At 44.0% G+C, this 20,385-nt stretch overlaps 1 protein-coding gene across 1 annotated transcript in view; it reads right to left on the reverse strand.

Annotated features, from left to right (window-relative positions):
• The window catches only part of adgrb2 (adhesion G protein-coupled receptor B2), a 356,837-nt gene that overhangs the window by 21,627 nt on the left and 314,825 nt on the right, over positions 1-20,385 (reverse strand). Inside the window, exons 26-31 of the mRNA XM_080734701.1 lie at positions 19,289-19,381; positions 13,090-13,129; positions 12,152-12,166; positions 7,952-8,124; positions 5,237-5,944; positions 1,270-1,305 (exon numbers count right to left, since the gene is read on the reverse strand). Coding sequence (XP_080590827.1) covers positions 1,270-1,305; positions 5,237-5,944; positions 7,952-8,124; positions 12,152-12,166; positions 13,090-13,129; positions 19,289-19,381 — 1,065 coding nt within the window. The remainder of the gene's footprint in view (positions 1-1,269; positions 1,306-5,236; positions 5,945-7,951; positions 8,125-12,151; positions 12,167-13,089; positions 13,130-19,288; positions 19,382-20,385) is intronic.

A 20,385-nucleotide genomic window follows, 5' to 3' on the forward strand; every position in this document is an offset into this window, starting at 1 on the left:
TGCCTTTCACACTACCGTATTATGTGGTTATTGTTAATATTTTTTTGTCTGCCTTATTCTGCCTGGAGTGTTATTATCTGTTAGTCTCAACATTTTTATTATATTTTGTGCTATTCTTTCACCTTCTTTCCCCAATAAAGATGCGTGTGTGCCGGGACAAGTGACAACTCTGTTCCTTACAATTCATGCAGCAGCGCTACTACCAACTGTAGATTTGACCAAAGAAAAGGATTCAATTGGAAGATAAGCCATCTATCATCAGAGTTAGTAGCTCAAAACCACACACACACACACACACACACACACACACACAGCACACGCACGCACGCACACACAGCACCAAAGTGGAAACTGAATGTCCAATCTTCACAATAACTGAAACCCAATAGTCATCAATGCAAGCAATGCGAAGGGCAGTGTTTGGTCAGGTATGATTTGTAAAAAGGAGTATTGCTCAAGACTGGACATTCATAGGATATCCAGGTCCATTCAATGAGGAACAGGCCTAACACAGACACACACACGTACACGTATAACCTACTACAGCATGTTGCTCCAACACATTTACAGTAAGACCAGCCAAACAAATCAAAACAGCCACAACATTATCAACTCATAGTCAAGTTACCATCACTTATTCAGACTGAGTAATCTACTGAGCCGTTTCTTCAACTAGCACCCCGGGTACCCCCCACTGTTCATATCCACAGTTGAGATACCCATAATGCACTGGTGCCCATAAAAAAACAGTGGCATGACATAATTTGATCCTAATCTATTGTATAAGAAAAAAAAAAGAAAAAAAAAACAGTAACCAAAAACTATTTACAACCTGGTGTCCCTATTTTTGGGCATGTCATTATAGGTAGAAATTATTTTGCAAATAATGTATTGTTTTCCCCTTCAAAATACATAAATAATAAAATTGAAGGAAAAAGCAGATCTACGTTGATGCCAATATCATTCGATTAGTATAACAAGTATAAAATAAGGTTCCAGTGGTTAAATAGCGTGAAACATTAATCTGTCGTGTACAGGGTTTTAAAGGTTTTCTGTTGAAGAAACAGCATACAGCCTACTACTACTACCACGTGCGTGGGCCGCAACAAGTCAGAGTTCTAAATGCAAGGGTCGAACAGGCGCTGGGGTGAGAGGGGTTGAGCGATGCCACTACGACTACTGCCTCCTCTATGTGTTACTCAGTCCTGGCGGAAAGCAGACGCAAGCGGAGGACAGGCTGATGGAAAGAATGAGGCGTGGGATTCTTACCTCAAAGTCCAGCTCAGAGTACCGTACTCTTTTCCTCTGGAGGAGGAGGGGGCAGGGGGAGAGAACACATAGCATCAATGACCACGCTTCAACCACCGGCACACACAGGCCATACGTACAACCCACACAATCATACTCGGTGTGCATGTGTTTCTCGCTCTCTCCTTGTGCCAAAAGACAGAGGGTGGGGGTGAGGGTGAGGGTGGTGGGTGTGATGATTGAGAAGTTCTTGCAAATCGTCGTTGTTGAGTGAAAACCTTGTATGTCCAAAACCGTTGGTTTTGCATTTATCATTTTAAAAATGGCGTTGTGTGCTTGTAGATCTGCTGTTTTCACTACTTTTGTGTGACGGCCTTGTATGATGAAGCAGGGCTCTACTTTGCGAAAGAACGTGCACATTTGAAACTTGGAGATACAAGGTTTCCACCCGACAACGACGATATGCGGATGCCAAAAAGGAAAACTTTGGTCTGTTTTTTTAATGTAATGAGATTGCTGAAGTGGAATAAGCCGAAATTGGAGTGGAATATTAATTTCCCGGCTCACATACACTGTGCTCTCAAATATATACATCATTTCCTGGGAAGTTTTTTGGAGACAGCCCATTAAAAAAGGATTGAGCAAAACTGAACACTGAGGAGCATTTGGAATGTACCAGTAAGGCTTTCTTTTAAACGTGTATCTCTAACATCTGTAGCAGTATCTGTGGATGTACTATTATGGCCATTCTAACATCTATGGACACATTTGAACCAGACCTTGGCTTTCTTCAGTTCTCGTTCTCTTTTTTATTGCTGCTTATCTATTTCTATTGTGTAATCCCGCAACTTGTGTATATTGGATATTGCATTTTGTATTAAATTTCACTTTGCCTTCCTGTTATTTGGCTTTTTTCTTTTCTTTTCTATTTTCTGTTTCTCGGTGGTTCTCAAACCTTTTCGTGTCAAGGACGTGTCAATAATTGACACATATTAGCCTGCCAGACCCCCATTTGAAAAGATACTACAGCTATGTAGTGATCTCAACTATTTTAATTTCAAGGACCCCCAGTTTGATATGCATTAAGCCTATGGACCCCCATTTGATAACATTTTGATCTTTGGGGACCCAATCTACACTGTAGTTCCAAACACCATAAGGGTCCAACTATCAATCATTTGGCTGGACCCCCCATTTTAAGAACCACCGTTCTAACTCTTCCTTCTTGTATTTCACTTGGGCAAAGTTTTTGATTGTGTCGTCTTTACTTGTTTCATACATTTTCTTGTTTTCTGTTTTGTTTTGACTTGTACAGCGCTTTGGTCGACCGCGGCCATTTTAAATGTGCTTTTGAGTTGAGGTCTGTGTAACTGCAAATGCAAATGTAGAGCCAACTTTACTCTACCAGTGTTTCTTGTTGCGGCAATGTCAAGTATCCAAAACTGTACTATTTTAAACTTGTATAATAGGACATAACAATCTTTCATCTTCAATTAAAACATTGTGAGACTGCTCTCACCAGTTTGTTAAAAGCTTTATATAATACATAGTCCAAACATATGTAGCTGTTGATGTGATGGCAGTAAAGGTTTTAAAAGCTAAAAAGGAAAAAGACAGATGGCGAACTGATGTTTTTCTTTGACTATAGGTGTTGATGTCTTTATTCAATTTATTGTCTTGTCTACCCGTTACTCGGCATAAAGGCGGCAAGTCATTATACATTCTTCTTACCACAGTGTAGCCTTACCTGAGAAGGGAAACATCCATGATTGAGCTTGTTTTAGCCGTACACACATGAAACATTCATACACACGGCAGTGTGTTACATAATGGAGGGTGCTCAAAAACTGCTCATGGCGCTTGTCACGACTGCAGTCACATACACATTTTATAAGATAAAATGTAGTAGCATGAAGTTTAATGGTCCAAAGTAATGGCCTACAACACATCTTCAAAGATCTCCAAGCCCACAATGCAACGCATTGTTTTAAAGTCATTTCGCAGTAGGGGCCAATGGCCATAGCCACTATTGTGAAATAGGGGGCTATTATAGGCTATGGCTGTACGTGGTCGTTCTTGGTGTGGAAAGTGAACGGACCTGTGGTCTATTCAATGTATGAAACAATGTGAAACGTTGCAAAATACTCGTCGAAATTAGTCTTGTACCGTTCCTTCCATTTCTGTGATTCCCTTCATTAAGCCTGGTCATATCCAAGTATTAATAGCAGAAATAAAATCTCCCTGTTTTGAAATATATTTTTCCAGAGGTACGCTCTGTTAAGCACTTCCAAATCAAGCATAACGTTGCTGTCGGCAGAAAACGATCAGTTATTGTAGTTATCCGTTATTTCATCTTTTGATGTCTTTTTTTTGTGGACATCCACCTAACAGCGTCAATATATCGTCACTGTCGGACATTTGAAACCTTGTATCTCCAAGTTTCAAATGTAAACCTTTAAAAAAAAAAAGAGAAAACAGCAGATCTACAAGCACACAACGCCTCGCACCGGCGTGGCGTTGTGCTTGTAGATCGTCTGTTTTCACTAGTTTAAATCATTTTTAAAATGATAAATGCAAAACGAACGGTTTTGTACATACAAGGTTTTCACCTAACAGCGACGATATATTTTTCAGGGTACGCTTTGTTAAAGCACATCCAAATCAAGCCCATTCAGAGCTAGATTACAGTGCTTGGTAATTATACACAACAGGGTTCCACCGGGGAAGTTTTTGATATTCACGGTGCACTTGTGGATTTTATGATCCAGACTTTTTAATGGCTCGTCCTCAATGTCCTCAGCCCTAAATGAAACATCTGCACTTTCCCGTGGAAGTGTCATTCTCATTTCCTTAATCAAGTTTGTGAGTCAGCAAGAGGCCATTTGGGGGAAAGATCCACATGCAGACAGCATCTGTGCGTGTGTCTGTGTGCATGCTCTGTGAACGTCCCTGCGCAACGTGCACGCATTGTGTGCATGTGTGAATGCAAGGCGTGTAGAGTGCTGTACAGTAAGTGTAATTAAGGCGGGTTAAAAAACATTTGCCAGGGGGTATTTCCTCTGATCCTGTACATCTCAGTCCATCTGTTGTGCCACCTTGCAGAGCTCGTGGGTGATGCGCGAGCGCGCCCGCACACACACACACACACACACGCGCGCGCGCACACACACACACACACACACACGCCATCGTGCACGTGGACACCCACAGAGTGATGTGACCTGCTGATACGTATCACTGTGAAAATAACTATAATTTCCCCAAATCATTGTCTCTGTGCGCATGTACCACTTAACTGAGAATAACATTGCAATCTCCATTGTTCCCATTATAATCCATATCTTGCCATACCCAATTGACGCCTCTGCCAACAGAGAGAGAGACTGTACAGTTCCTCCTAAAGCGATTCCAGCTAGTTTACTCCTATTCTCGCTGTTCTCCCTTTTTCCCTTCCTTGCGTCAACTGCCCTCCGCGAGCTCTCCCTCCAAGCACCTCTTTTAATTTAGCTGATGTATAACTACGCGGAGGAATTAAAACACAATGAAAATGTCAGATTAATCACGTCAGCACTATGCCCTTTAAAACCATCATTAGCATGCAACTGCAAGGTAAGCGCATCCACAGCATTGGTTAATGTGTGTTTTTTTTTCATAATGCTACTCAGATTTGGAGGGTAATGCCAAGTGCCAGGTTTGATTAGACTTGGTTTTGGAGAAATTAGCAAGCTTCTATTTATTATCTAGTGACAAATCTAGCATCCAAGGGTCACTGTAAGGTCATTATTTTAAAAAGCTATGTTGACTGACAATAGCAAACACATTAAAAGGAGACTAAAACTTAGTCTAGTTTTTCTTTTGAAGTGAAACTTGACTAAACAGCTAATAATAGTCGTATGACACCCCCCTGCACACATGGCCCAGACTGAGATCACAGGACCACTGAACCACCTGCCACTGACCACCTGCCTCCGTCCATGGTGATACCCACCTCCAGGGATCCCGCTGAGAGGCTGGTGTTGGCGTTGGTGGTGGTGCTGCCCAGGTTGCGCGGCAGGGTCCTGGTCCTCTCCACCGCGTTCCCCCCCGTCAGGATCTGCCGCATCGACGGCCTCTGGCCGGGCTTCAGCTGCAACGAGTGCCCGTGGGCGTGCATGTGGCCGCCGTGAGTGTGCACGAGGCCGCCCTGGCCCATCATGTGGCCGTGCCCATGGGGCACGGTCTTGATGGCGCCATAGGAGCGGTTGAGGTTCATGGCGATGTTGAGGTCGCCCACGCCGGGCGGCACAAAGTCGGCGGGGTAGGCCTCGCTCTCGGCCGGGTGCAGGGTCAGCGGGGAAGGGGGCGGCGGAAAGGGCGGGTCGTCCACCGCCAGGTTGAGGGGCTTGTCCTCGCCCCCGAGTCCCAGGCAGCCCCCCTGGGAGGTGGGTGTCGGGGGCTTGAGGCTGACCGTCCTACGAGGTAAGACCATGTAGTCCCCTTCGCCTCCCGTCCCGCTGCCGCCGCCGCTCCCCGTGCTCCCGTCCTGCGACGAGTTGGAGGCGGGCGGCGGCCGCGCCCAGCCCAGGCCACTCTCGGTGCACAGGTAGACGGGCGCCCCGCCGCCCCGCTGCCCCTGCTGCTGCCGCTGCTGCTCCGCGTTCACCTCCTTCTTCAGGGGCGTGTCGCTCAGCTCGTTGAGGCCTCCCAGCGTCGGGACCTGATGGGAAAAAAATCACACCTGTGTGAACTGAGCGGTGGTCGTGGGGGGGGGGGGGGGGGGGGTGCCTGTGTGTGTGGGGTGTGTGTGTGTGTGTGTGTGTGTGTGTGTGTGTGTGTGTGTGTGTGTGTGTGTGTGTGTGTGTGTGTCTGGCCTGGCCTGAACAACAGCGCCCCTCCTTTAACATGTGTGGTCAGAAAAGGTACTTCGGGCTACATACAGACACACACGCACGCACACACACACGCACGCATACACACACGGCCACGTATAGGAGACGGTGTAACCACCGCTCAAAAATACTAGATCAGGGGTCTTCAACGTTTTCAGGCCAAGGAACCCTTAGTTGAGAGAGAGATTAAGCAGGGACCACCCACAACCTTTTCATTGATTCCGTATAGTTTCATTGCACAATCAGTGTATTTTGTTTTCATGTCAATATGTGTTTTCAGATATTTAACCACTTGAACCGTCAATACTTAATAAACTTGACCTTTCACTCTGTACTTAGTCTGCTCTTTTTCCCCTCTACACCAAACCTTTGCCGACAATAGCTGATCTACAAGCTCACAGAGCTTGTAGATCTGCTATTTTTGGCAAGTTGTTAATATAAAAAAGGAGAACTTTTTTTCTATTACACAAAGATTTGGAAGACCCCCTGTAGTAACTCTGAGGGGTCCCGGACCCCCTGTTGAAGACCCTTGTACTAGATCAAAGCGTCTGCAGCCCGGATGTACGCCTCAAGTTTATTTTCTGATCAGAAGGAGAGTTAAGCGCTGCCAGTTAAGCCGTCTAAAGCTGGCCCAATGCCCAATTGCCCTGCAATGCCCAATCTAGACCCACGTGGGCCTTTACTAGAGCTTGCGTCAAATCCCGCCAGAGCTATCTATCTCTGCCTGTGTATTCCCCTCTCTGCTCTCCAAATAATCTGCTGCAATATATTAGATATGTCTGAGAGGTAATCCTCTCAAGGCGTACTGCAATGTGTTTTGATTTGGCAAAAGCAAATTTGTGCAGTAACTCATACACATAGCTCCTACATACTTACTATACCAACCTATCCTACTTATCTACTGTATGTACTGTACTATCCTTCCCAAACTACTGTATTTACCTTCCAACTGTACAATTCAACCAACAATATCTACAGAACCTACTGTACCCAAGTAGCAGTGCACCCAACCTACCTACCTACCTATCTACCTACTACCCACCTGCCTACCTACCTACCTACCTACCTACCTACCTACCAAGGCTGGGCGACATTAGGAAAACCTTCGATATTCGATAACGTTGTCGAATACCACAATATCGATATTACTCACGATATTAGTAAAAATGATTGCATTATATCGTTTTTAATGTTGTTCTGCTTTAGGTCCACTGCCTGCCTATAAACCCAGATAATGAATAGCATATCTTTGCATGCACATTGCACAGTACACATAGAATGAAGAAATTAAATGCCTTATTTCCTAACAATGGTGTTATTGAAATAACCACACCTGGTTACAGATGCACTGCTTTTTTGCATGTGCTACGTGCATGCATAGCGTGTCTGTTAATTAATTTAGAACATACACCAATACCTCATTTAAAGACGTCTTTGTCGGTATGTATACCTCGCATGTTGTTACCTCGATATCGATACATTTTCGATATACTGCCCAGTGCCCACCTTCCTTAACTACTTTACCTATCCAGACCCACCCACCCACCTACCTAACTACAGTGCCTACCTATTGTAACAAACTATTGTAATGTTATTGAGGGTGATATTTTACTCTTAACTCCTGTGCTGCCTCTGGGCGAATGAAATTCCCCTGCGGGATCAATAAAGGAATCTATCTATCTATCTATCTATCTATCTATCTATCTATCTATCTATCTAGGAATATCTATAGTGACAATAAGTATTTTGGTTTTATTCAGCTGATTGATGCTCCTTCGGGTGGTGAATAACTTCATTTAAGTTAACTGAATCTAAGTTATCTGGAACCATTGTACCTGTACAATAAGGTTGGGAGGGGGGATATTCCCGGGGAGGGCGCTGAAGTTGACTCCCATTCCCCCCTCCTGGTGGGCGGCCAACTTGAGGTCGTCCTCGTCATCGAGGGAGATGCGGGACAGGGTTCCGGTGATGGTTGCTGGGTTGCAGGTGTTGACCTCCTTGAAAATAACTGGAAGGGGGGATCGGTGGAGGGAGAGACAGGGAGAGAGAGAGAAAGAGAGACAGAGCGGGGAGGGAGGTATGACGCACGTAGGAGAGAGGTAAAGTTTTGGGAGATAGGGCGATTAGCGAGGGCAAAAGCAAAGGGGGAAGTTAATGAGTGAGGATAAGGGAAAGATGAAGTTAAAGCAAAAAAGAAAGGTCATGAGAGAAGAGAAACCGGCTCGAGGGAGAGGGAGAGGGAGAGAGAGAGAGAGAGAGAGAGAGAGAGGTGTCGAAGCAGCAGGCAAGAAGAAATATGGAGGAGGCAAAATGAGATGGGGAAGGCAGGGAGACAGATGGTTGTGGAGGAGGACAAAGAGGGTGGGAAAAGAATAGTCATGCAAGGTAGAGGAGAAGCATCAAGAGAACAGAATCAGCGTATTAAGCAGAGATGATTAACATAAAAACAAATTATTCATGATTAATGCATAGGAAGAATTTGACAGGGTATAAAATTATAATGCCAAAAAGACGACAACAACCAAACAGATAAATGTGAGTAAGAAAAAGAGATAGAGAGAAATCTAGTCGTAAAAGCAAAGTGAGTTGCCTTATAATAGAGACAAACATCTGTGGAGTACAGTCAACATAATCCCGCAACAAACCCATGAATAAATGCAATATATATATCTCATTGATTGGGTTGCAGAGATGCACCCGGGGGATGCACTGCTACGAAATCACCCACGGGGTCTTCGATCAAGACCTAACTGTGAGCCGCGGTGATGTGGTATTGGCACCACCGGGAAAAAGGAAGTGCAAAAATAAGAGAGAGAGAAATGAAAAAGGTTGCATCTTAAGTTTCATTTCTCATTTTGGGCTTAGCTGATTTATGCAGTCTGAGATGAGTTTTATCCCTGACACTGTGACCCAAAGTCTCTCTCCATCTCAGCGTAATGCTGCTGAGCCCATGGTTTTTATTAGCTCTGAGAATAAGGCACACTGTCACCGCCACCGTGCTTCACATGAAAGACACCTGAATACCTTGATGTCCACTTCACAGCTCGGTCACCATGAAAACCCATTATTTCCCTGCCCTGTGAGGCTGTGCGCACAACATGCAGTGCGGTATCGTCGCTGTGTGAACTGGTCTGCTAGCATGCCAGTACCACACTGCACGTGTGCAGGGGTGTCGCACCAAATCCTGGGCCCTGGGTACTTTAACTATTGAAAAACAGCAGATATACAAGCTCACAGCGCGGCACCGAGTGCCGCGCTGCGAGCTCGTAGATGTGTCATTTTTGAAAAATCGTGAGAATAGTCTTTCAAAATTTCAAATCCTTCTGAGGTTTTTTGAAAAACCTATGTTTCTATGTCAGTGGTGCTCAAACCGTTTCATGTGAAGGACCCCCAAAATTATATGTATTTGGCCACAGACCCCCATCTCAAAATATTTAGTTCCAGGGACTACCCAGAAGCAAAATTTGAGTTAGAAATGTTCGCTTAAAAAAACATATATTCAAAGATTTGCACACATTTTCACGACTTTTCAAAAATAGCAGATCTATAAGCTTGCAGAGCGGCACTCAGTGCCGCGCTGAGAGCTTGTATATCTGCTATTTTTCAATAGCTAAAGTATAAAATAATTCCAGGCCACTCCACCTTGGGCCCTCGTAACTCAGTCCCACTTTTCTCCCCCTTGTGACGCCTCTGCACGTGGGTGTGTGTGTGTGCGTGTGCCTTGACGTCACAATGCATCACGTCATGAAACTAACGACTCTATCAAGCTCTCATGCGTGGGTCTCTTCAGCCTGATTTACGCTTCGTCCGTACAGCGGTGCCGCACGCCGACAACAAACCATCTACGACGAGCACACACGTCAGGTCCATGTTGCATCCGTAGAGTTGTGAGCTTGTAGATCAGTTATTTTTTATGAGACACTGGCGTACGACGGAGCATGAATTAGGGAAAACAAACCCAAATAAATACAGTTGTTTCCTGTTGAGATTGGCACATTTCACCCTGTTTTTTTTTTTTTTCATCTCACTCACGTCACTTTGTCTGCTGACCCCACTCAGCAACAAAATAAACATAAAATAAAAGCAAGCAGTGATCACCCCATGATGTGCACTGCAATGTAGTTTCAAATGCACTACATTGCAGGCGCTTTTTGAGAGGGAAAAAATAAGAAGACACGTGTGACTTGTGTGATCTGGGCAGCTTGCCGCAGGAAATGTGCCAAGCTCAATAGGGAACAACGGTACAACAACAACAACAAGGGAAATATTTCTGAAAGACACTACTTAAAGGGCAATCCACTCATTTTCAACATTGAACTATGTCATTAATATACCTTAAGAGTTGTGAAAGTAAGAAAAAAGTCCCAACTCTCTGTGAACTGGAGGATTGATTGTGGGGTCAGGTGATCAGTGACATCATGAAGATGTACTCTTTGGCTTGCAGAGGACATCTTCATGATGTCACTGATCACATGACCCCACAATCAATCCTCCAGTTCTAGGCAACACAGAAGGTTGGGACTTTTTTCTTATTTCCACACAACAACTCTAAGGTATATTAATGACACAGTTCACTGTTGAAAATGAGTGGTATTTCCCTTTAAGTTGACATGCTGTATACCAGCGACATAAATCTGGCATCAACAACCAAACGTTTCAATAAGTGCATGCTGGAAATCATGCTCTAATCCACCACGATTGGAGTAAAGGTAAATCCCAATTCCATTCTAACTAAAGCCAGCGTTGCAACGTACTTTTGTTTCACAACAAGTCGTCAAGGTACACAATGCTTAATGTATACTCCAACATCTTACAACGCTGTCGCTGGCTGAACAAACATAGCAGACGCAACATGCCAGCTTGTACATGTAGGTCGGTTATTTTCGGCGAGCGACACCATTGTACAATGAGTTATGAATAAAGCAGAAAGGTGTAGTAAGTGATATATCTTTGTGAAAATAAGTGTTAAATAGCTCTATATTCAGATAATCATTGCTATAGGGCGTTTCTTCCGTGTTCTCCCCTGCTCTTTAGTAAAGAGAAAATATATGTTCAGGTCACAACACTAATTTCATCGAGTCAATCATCCAATCAACTTTTACAGGATCAATAAAGTGTAATTGGAAGTGATTAAACAAACAAAACAAAAATAGCAGATAAAATTGGAACTATAGTGTAAAAAGTGAAGGGTTCTCTCTCCTGATCAGATCAAGCATGCGCAGTGTTCTGTTTATTAAAGAGCTGGGGAACGAGTGACCAGAATATAGAGCTTTAACCTTTGAAGATAAAGAAAAAGAAGAGAATGAATGACTTACAGCACCTTTAGATCAGAGCATACTACTACAGTGTGTGGAATGGCCGTCACTAAACAACAACTACAACTGGCACCTTCTAGGGATGGGACGATATGACATTTTCATATCACGATTATTGTGACAAAAGAAATCGCGATTTACAATATTATTGCAATAATCAAAATCCATTATCCTGGGGCGGAACATTTGCCAAAAAAATTGCAGATCTACAAGCTTTGTAGATCGGCAATTATTTGGCAAAGACTGTACCTTTTCCTATGCAAACTTCTAATAAAGTCTTCAATCAATCAATCAATCAAAGAAATTTTAAAGAGAGTGAAAAAAAGACTGTATTCAGTACGTATATTATAAGTTCCTTTTACCACTTATAGAGGGTTTAAGTGGTACCGGATATGCAGCTTGGCAAATAAAAGGTGAATTGATCCCAGTGCATGACAGAGGACGATATCACGATAAATTAAATCTCCACGATACGATTATCGTGATAATATCGCTTATCGTCCCATCCCTGGCACCTTCTCTGCTTCCCTACTCTGTTGGCGCTATAACTGATCTGAAAGGACCGGATAGGCATGCGACGCATTCGGCTCAACCCATCCTATCCCCTCACATCCGTATCCAACAAGGCCAACAGCAGCCAATGAGCAAAAGGAGTTATATGTGAGTTTAGGACCGGCCCAAAGCGGAGTGGCGAAGGGTCAGGCGTGTGCACAAACTTACATGGGTGTCCTCTCTCTGCAAGGGTGGAGGGAAAGAGTGGCTCTGTGTTAATTATACCAAAACACATCATAACTCAAGATAACCACGAGAAACATCTGGATTCAGAGCTGAACATATCGCCACTGTCGGGCAGAAACCTCGTATCTCCAAGTTTCAAATTTGTAATTCTTTTCGCAAAGTAAAGCCCTGATTCACCATACAAGGCCGTTGCACAAAAGTAGTGAAAACAGCAGATCTACAAGCACACAACGCCTCGCGGTGCGAGGCGTTGTGTGCCTGTAGATCGGCTGTTTTCACTAGTTTAAATCATTTTTAAAACGATAAATGCAAAACAAACTGTTTTGGACATATAAGGTTTTCACCCGACAACGACGATATACTGCATGCATGCAGAGATTGCACGCGCGCGCACACACGCGGTTATGTGCATCCACTGACAGACAGAAGCACGCACGCACGCACGCACATCCACACACACACACACACACACACACACACACACACACACACACACACACACACACACACACACACACACACACACACACACACACACACACACACACACACACACACACACACACACACACACACACACACACACACACACACACACGTACGTGCATGGCATGCACACTGACGACAGGAGGAGGTCTCACTCGCTGAGCACACCGAAGCGGTCTCATCCACGCTCATGCCATCCAAACGCTCCTCTGATTGGGCAGATATCCGCGTGACTGACAGGAGCATAATGGGTCCGCCCATCACGGAATCACATTGACATGCACAGCGGCAGAGAAGTGTTACAGCTCACTGCTTCCTCTCTGCTGCTCTAAGTCTAATCCCATGTTTAAATGGATACGAACATAGATGAAAGGAAAAGAAAAAAGCAAGGAAGGGAGGGCTGGAGAGAGATAGAGAGAAAGAGAGAGACTTACCCGTCTGACATGCCAAATCCACATCCTTCTCAAAGTCCGTCTGAGAATGAGATAGAAAGAGATGGAGAGGACAATGAGTAAGTGTGCACTCTTGTTTGCGTGTTACGTATGGTGTCGTGATCAAGCCTGCTTGCATGACCCGTCTGATAAAAGTCACACTGCAGTGCCAGATTAGCAGCAGTCGAGGCCAGGAGAGTAATAGGATCTATGTTCTTATATATACACCGTAACACATCCAATAACCCCGATGCTCCGACATGTCCTCTACTCATGAATGTCCCGTTTCCATACTGTATGCTGCGTTTCCATTATGTTCGTTCATTCTCATACGCACTGTACACATTCATTCTTATCGGCACTGTCGGGCAGAAGCCTCGTACTAAACTAGTGAAAACAGCCGATCTACAAGCACACAACGCCTCGCAAAATGATAAATACAAAACGAACGGCCTTGGACATACGACGTTATGTTCTTTGTTGATAGTCTGTACACATACCTGTTCCTTATATTCTTTGTGTGTATATTGTGTATATTCTTGTTTGTACATGTCCAACCGTCTACTCATTTTATATTGACTGTAGATATAGAATGACTCATTCATATATTCATTTATTGTACAATGGTACATCGACCATTCGCTCATTCACTCATTCAAAGATCTAGTGCAGATATCGTACCTAGGGCTTGCACAGCTCAGCATTTATCTTTACTTGTCTTATAATTGTCATTTAAAGTTATACCATGTAACTTTTTTTATAAAACAAATCTTAAAATTGTCCTAACTGTTAAATCGCTAAAGTTTTAGAACACCCACTCCGTTATTTTCAGCTTCTAAAGCCTTCTCTTTATATGTTTTCTGTGATCCTCGCTGGGATCCGGTTTTCGCGGAAAAATTACGTCATCATACACTACCGGCCAATCACAGCGAGGGTTATACACTGCCGGCCAATCACAGCGCATCTTGCTGACTTCTCAGGAAGTAGCTTGCCTCAACAAAACAACAGCATATACTCGGGTGAAGGAGTCCGTTTCTCCGGAATGCCTGAACGCACAGGAACCAGGGACCCCTCTAAAGATAGATCTCGGCGAGGTGGAGGCAGACGCGGGGGTGTGAGGCCCGGTCCATGGCGAAAAACGTCCGAAAGACGCGGAGTGCCAATACCGGAGTGGTTAAGGCATTTAGTCGTGGGTTCGATCACAAGGTTCTCAACCTTTTCAGGCCGCGACCCCCGAAATAATCATATTTTAACTGGGGACCCCCCACCCTGACAAGCACTAAGAGTTGAGGCGTTACATTTTGTATAACATGGTTCTATTTGCGAGGCGTTGTGAGCATGTAGATCTGCTATTTTCACAATTTCAGCTAATATTTGACAATTTGACCAATGTTTAATTTGTCATTTTAGAGGTATTAAAAAAATCCTTAAATTGTCACTTTAGACATGTGCTATACACTTCAACTTTATGTTGGATTGTTCACTGTTGGGTGAGAAAACAATGTTTCACATTCAGTTAATCATCTGGGGACCCCCCAAAATAATTTGGGGACCCCTCTGGATGTCCCGTCCCACAGGTTGAGAACCACTGCTTTACCTGTCAATCTTCATTGCAGACTATCAATGAAACTACTATCAATTTAAAAAGGTCATATTTTATCATTATCTTATCTTAAGACATTACTCAGTAGGTCTTGTATTAACAAAGAAAATTATACAGATACTGGTGGAAGAGAAAAATAACACCTGTGACCTGATCAGGGTCTTATTCAGGGGATCAGGGTCTGCACTATAGAAACATGTTTTCCCATCTTTCACTGTGAATTTGCTGGATGGAACATGTCCCTATATTTCGAACTCTAATTAAAAATCACACCCGTGTGAACTGAGCGGTGGTTCTCCCCCCCCCCCCGGTTGTGTGTGTGTGTGTGTGTGTGTGTGTGTGTGTGTGTGTGTGTGTGTGTGTGTGTGTGTGTGTGGCCTGGACAACAGCGCCCCTCCCTTAACATGTGTGGTCAGAAAAGGTACTACACAGGCTTGAGGCTACATACAGACCCACCCACATACAAACAAACAAACTAACTAACAAACAAACATACCTACACACACGGCCACGCTATGGAGACGGTGTGACCACCGCTCAAAAACCAAGATTGCTTTCAGAATTTGAATCTGTTTCAGTATTTCTCGACATGCGTGACTGACATTTTACCTCTTACGGTGTAGAAGTTCAGTTTGCTTCGGTAGAGCCAACGAGAGTGTCTAACAAAGGCATGGCAGGTATCGTGGAGATATGCCAGGTACAAAATGCCTATTCAACAGTACTATTATCTGCTGTGCTATTTGAGGCAAAACGCTGCTGTCCCCTTGACTAAAAATTGGTCATCAGGGGGAAATCGGCCATGAAGTAAACAATAGCTTTGATGACTCAGCTGGAATCAAACAGAAGCATCCTCATGTGAACCCACCTTGCTGAATTCCTTCTGCTCAAGTAACTTTACGGATGATGCAAAAAAAAAAAAAACAAGGTTTATGCTCTCATCAGAACTTTATATGATCATCTGTGTTCATTAGGGTGTTTGGATTAAACCGCGTTGAGCATAAGGTACTGTTCGGGTTCTCTAAAATAGGCATCATTGAAGCTAGTACGCATTAATGTAACAACACTCATTGCTATGCCGGTGTGGCCCTCTCTTCTGTCATGACAGAGCGTCCTCCTGGCCTCCATGGGATACACTGACAAAAGGCTTTGTTTGGATAGTAAACCACAGATTCTTTTGACAGTTTGGGCACGCCACAGTGGTTGAGAAAAAGCAAGAAGTGGGGAGGTGGTATGAAAAGCAGAAAGAGAAGGGAAAAACACTCTCAAGAGAGAAAAGGCTGTACAAATGAAATTCACCTGCAGCACAGTAAACCAGGTATTTCCTAAACGCACACACAGGGATATGGAAGAAATCTCCTTCCTCCCTTTTTGCTAACCCAAAATGCATCTCCTTCAACCCCCTTTCTCCAATATTCACATATTAAAAAATATAACTTTTTGGCCCGGACTGCAGTGCTGGCATAGCGGGCCTGACAGTGTGTCACGGGTTCGAATCCCGATCCCACCGACCATTGCTGTTCGTCACTCCCTGTCTCTTTCTCATTTTCCTGTCAATGTACTATAACTTTTAAATTATGTTATGTTCAGCTTTCTGGAAAAAAGGGAATATCCGCACTCTCTGAAATCGTTTCTTTCTTGTAGATTTATTAAATCATTCTTTCACACAGCAGTCTCACCGAATAGACGGACCGGTTTCGGCCTGTGGCCTTCCTCAGCGTCTCAAAACTGAGCATTTCAGTTTTGAGACGCTGAGGAAGGCCACAGGCCGAAATCTACAAGAAAGAAACGATTTCAGAGAGTGCGGATATTCCCTTTTTTCCTGATACTTACCCGAATCTGCACCCAGTAAACAAAAATACTTTATTACTCTCGCAGAGAGCGCGTCATCTCCAGAAGGTTTTGTACCGACTAGGAGATTTGTCCCATGTTCAACTTTCTGTCGGCACTGGAACTTGACTACCTGAAGCCTAGAGTACATTTTCTGGGCATGTCCTAATACTGTACATAATGCAGTACTGTAGCCCCACATAAAATAAATGCTGAACAATATATTCTACCTATACAGTATTTCTACTTTGATTTAAAAGTGCAATACTGTATGTATTGGATCATTTATGAGAAGTGATTCATGAATGATCTCGATCTTGATCAACGTGTGATCAAGATCATTGTCTTACAGATTGCACTTTCATTCCACTATGGATGCTACAGACATTCACCACAGCTACTGCTCAACTACACAGTCTAACTACACATTTTGACATACGTGGCTGCTGATGTGGTTGTGGATGTGGCTATGATCGTGGGTGTGGTTGGGGACATTGTTCAGGATTGGGCTATGGTTGCGCCCGAAGTTGAGAGTGTGGCCATGGCTGTGGCTGTGGTTGAGGCTGTGGTTGTGGCTGTGGCTGTTGTGGGGCAGAGTGAGGTAGCAGCCCTGGCGGCTCCCCTGGGAGCAGGGCGACTGGCGGTACATGGGGTGTTGGTGGCAAGCTGAAGGGCACGGTGAGCCGCCATAACGCAGGGAGCCGTACTGTTGGCCACAGTAGCCCACGTTTTGGCACTTCTGACGGCATGGGAGCGAAGTGATGGAGAAGGACATAATGAGAAAGCAGGAGAAGTGAGATGTGAGAGAACAGAAGAGATGACAGTCTAATTTGTAAAGTTTTTATCAAAGACGTGTTGTTCCATCATTTTTGTTATTGTTTTGTCCTAATCTTTAAAGACTTAAACATTATCTGCCTACGCTCCAGACTTTCACACACTCTTTGGCAATTAAGGTGAAGAGCCCTGAGTGAGTTCTATGAACAACTATTGCTCATAAATATCACGGCTTTAACTGACAAACATCAATACATTTGCTCCACCGCTGAGGTACCAAAATGAACAGTACAAACAAAAAAAGGAATAATAAAACGAATAAAAGAAAGACGGCGTCCTCACAATTTCCCTCACTGATCGATTGCTCCAATGTTAAATCTCCTTAACCTCGGTGGTGCATTGGGGAGCCCACAGCCATTACTGTAAATGAGTCTATTGGAAGAATAAAGTGAATGGAGAGATGGGAGTTGCAGTAACTGGCGCTTTCACCGCAGCAGTGTGACCGTGGTGACATTGGCAACGGCAGTTCAAGTCTCTATGATTTATCACGCTATTAACCACATTTTGGAACAAAATAACCTTACGTGGGCTGCACACGCTTTGAATAAAGATGAGGACAGCTTAGGGTAAACAAAAGTGCTGCTGCATTGTCTGGTTTGCTGATAATGCACAGAATCTTAGCTACCATAAAAGCTTTGTTCCTTTTACCCGTCATAATTCACACACACACTTTAGGGCCAGCAGGAAGCGCAGCCAACAGCGGTGTCAAAGTTTTGTTTTTGGAACTTGATATATCGCCAGTATTCTGAACTATTAAGTACTATGTCATTGCTCAGCGTCAACCGTTTATGGGGAGTTGGAAAGTTAATGTCACGCCAGGAGGTACAAAGATAGGCATGGGAAATGACATGGAAAATGTGGCCTGCTTGAAAGAACAATAATGAAATTAAAAGGACTTTTAAAAAGCCAGTTATAAGTTGAGGAGATAAGGAATCACAAGGATTGCGATTCTTGTCGTGAGGGCAGAAGTTTTTTGGGGGGGAAGATCCGCCCCTGGTCGCTGTCAGTTGGGACGTATTGCTCACGGGTTCACAGTGGTGAAAGTGGTTTGAAATTCTTGCCGGAACTGTCATAAATTGGCCGCGCGGCGCCGCGCGGCCGAAAAAAATTGGGAGGCTCTAATCCCCCAAAACCCCTGAAATGCATAGAAAACTGCATTTTGGGAGGCCCACCTGCTGCCCTTCTATAATAAGCCTCTTCATATTGTTCATTGTTCCATACAGAAGGGTAAGCATATATATAGGTCTATATTATTATTACACTTATTATATTATTATATATATTATTATTAATATAACCAGTTATCTAAAGTAACTATGTACATTTACTAAAGTAGCCTTCTGTATTTAAGTACAGATTTTAAGTATAGCCTAGCCTACTTTACTGGAGTATTTCCAATACTTTTAATTCTACTCCACTACATCTCCCATTCCCAGATGCAGAATTGAATCATTTTTGTCTATTCTGCATTTATGGCCGCATGCAGGCACAGACACGAGTCCTCCTAGAGATGGGATTTATGGCTCTTTGAAGTGAGCCGGATCTCTGGGATCCGTTCCTTTCAAAGAGCCGTTCAAGACGTAGGCCTACATTTTGATACTTCTACTCAAGTACATTAAAATTCCAAACTTCTACTTGATTGCAGTATTGATATTTCTACTTAAGTAAAGAAATTGAGTACTTTTCCCACCACTGTTCATTAGAAAGGAACGGCTCCCTACTGTGAACCGAATCCTATGACATGACTTTAGTATATGCTATTGTTTTCTTCCTGGACGTGCGTTTGTGGCTGGTTATTTAACATGGGATTTGGACAGCTGGCTTCTCCTCTTCTTAATGGAACGCCGTTCCGGCCCCAAATGTTTTAACGAAACGGGGGTTCCGGCCGTTCCGGCTCACTTTCACCACTGCGGGTTCATGAAATGGAACGCTATTCACCATGATCTGCACCTGTCCATTCTTGCAGGAGTCGGGTGAGTTCTCGCTGTCGTCTTTGCAGCCACCCATTCGACAGCGCACCGCGTCCTGCACCTGGGAGGGGGACGGGGACAGGGAGGTGGGAGGAGGTCGAACATACAGGGAAGTGGGGAGGGGAGGAAGAGATAAATGGAAAGATTTTCAAGTTGGTTAAAACAGTGGTTCTCAAACCTTTTGAAGCCACGACACCCAAAATAATCATATTTCAACTGGGGACCCAGCTCCCACCCTGACGAGCACTAAGAGTTGAGGCATTGCATTTTGTGTAACACGGTTCTATTGTGAAAATAGCCAATGTACATGCTCACAACGCCTCGCTTGCAGCTCATAGATAGAGAGTGATGGAATGCAGGGAGCTCTTGTGTACGTGGCCATTTTTGAGTCTGGTCGCTGAAAACCAGAACAAAGTTTACAGGTTACCAAACTCCCCCAAACTAAACTAAAAAGGCATAGAAGCAGGGGTTTCGCACCAAATTCTGGGCCCTGGGTACAAGGATTCACTGAGGGCCCAATTCAAGAACACATTATTACGCGTTATTTTGTGCTTTAACTATGAAAAGTCTTTGAATATTTCAAATCCTTCTAAGATTTAAAAAAAAAAACCTATGTTTCTATGTCAGTGGTACTCAACATTTTTCATGTGAAGGACCCCCAAAATATTTGGCCACGGACCCCCATCTCAAACTATTTAGTTCCAGGGACCCTCCAGAAGCAAGAATTGCACAAATTTTTACAAATTTTCAAAAAATAGCAGATCTACAAGCTCGCAGCTTGTAGATCTGCTATTTTTCAATAGCTAATTAATTAAGGCCCCTCCACCTTGAGCTCTAGAAACTCAGTCCCACTTTCCCCCCCTTGTGACGCCCCTGTCAGGCAAAGAAGCACTGTCCCTCATACGAGAAACACTTTCACCAGATTGGCTGTGGCACAGCTCTATCGCCCATCTGATGGATCTCTGTGTGGACTATTTCATGCAGCCATCTTGGTGTATTTCCACTATTATGCTCTGTATGATGGATATCTTTGTTGCTCGCTGCTGAGCTGGACCGTTTCTCAAA

Source organism: Nannobrachium achirus (assembly GCF_963921795.1).
Source record: "Nannobrachium achirus genome assembly, chromosome: 10".
NCBI classification, from domain to species: Eukaryota; Metazoa; Chordata; class Actinopteri; order Myctophiformes; family Myctophidae; genus Nannobrachium; species Nannobrachium achirus.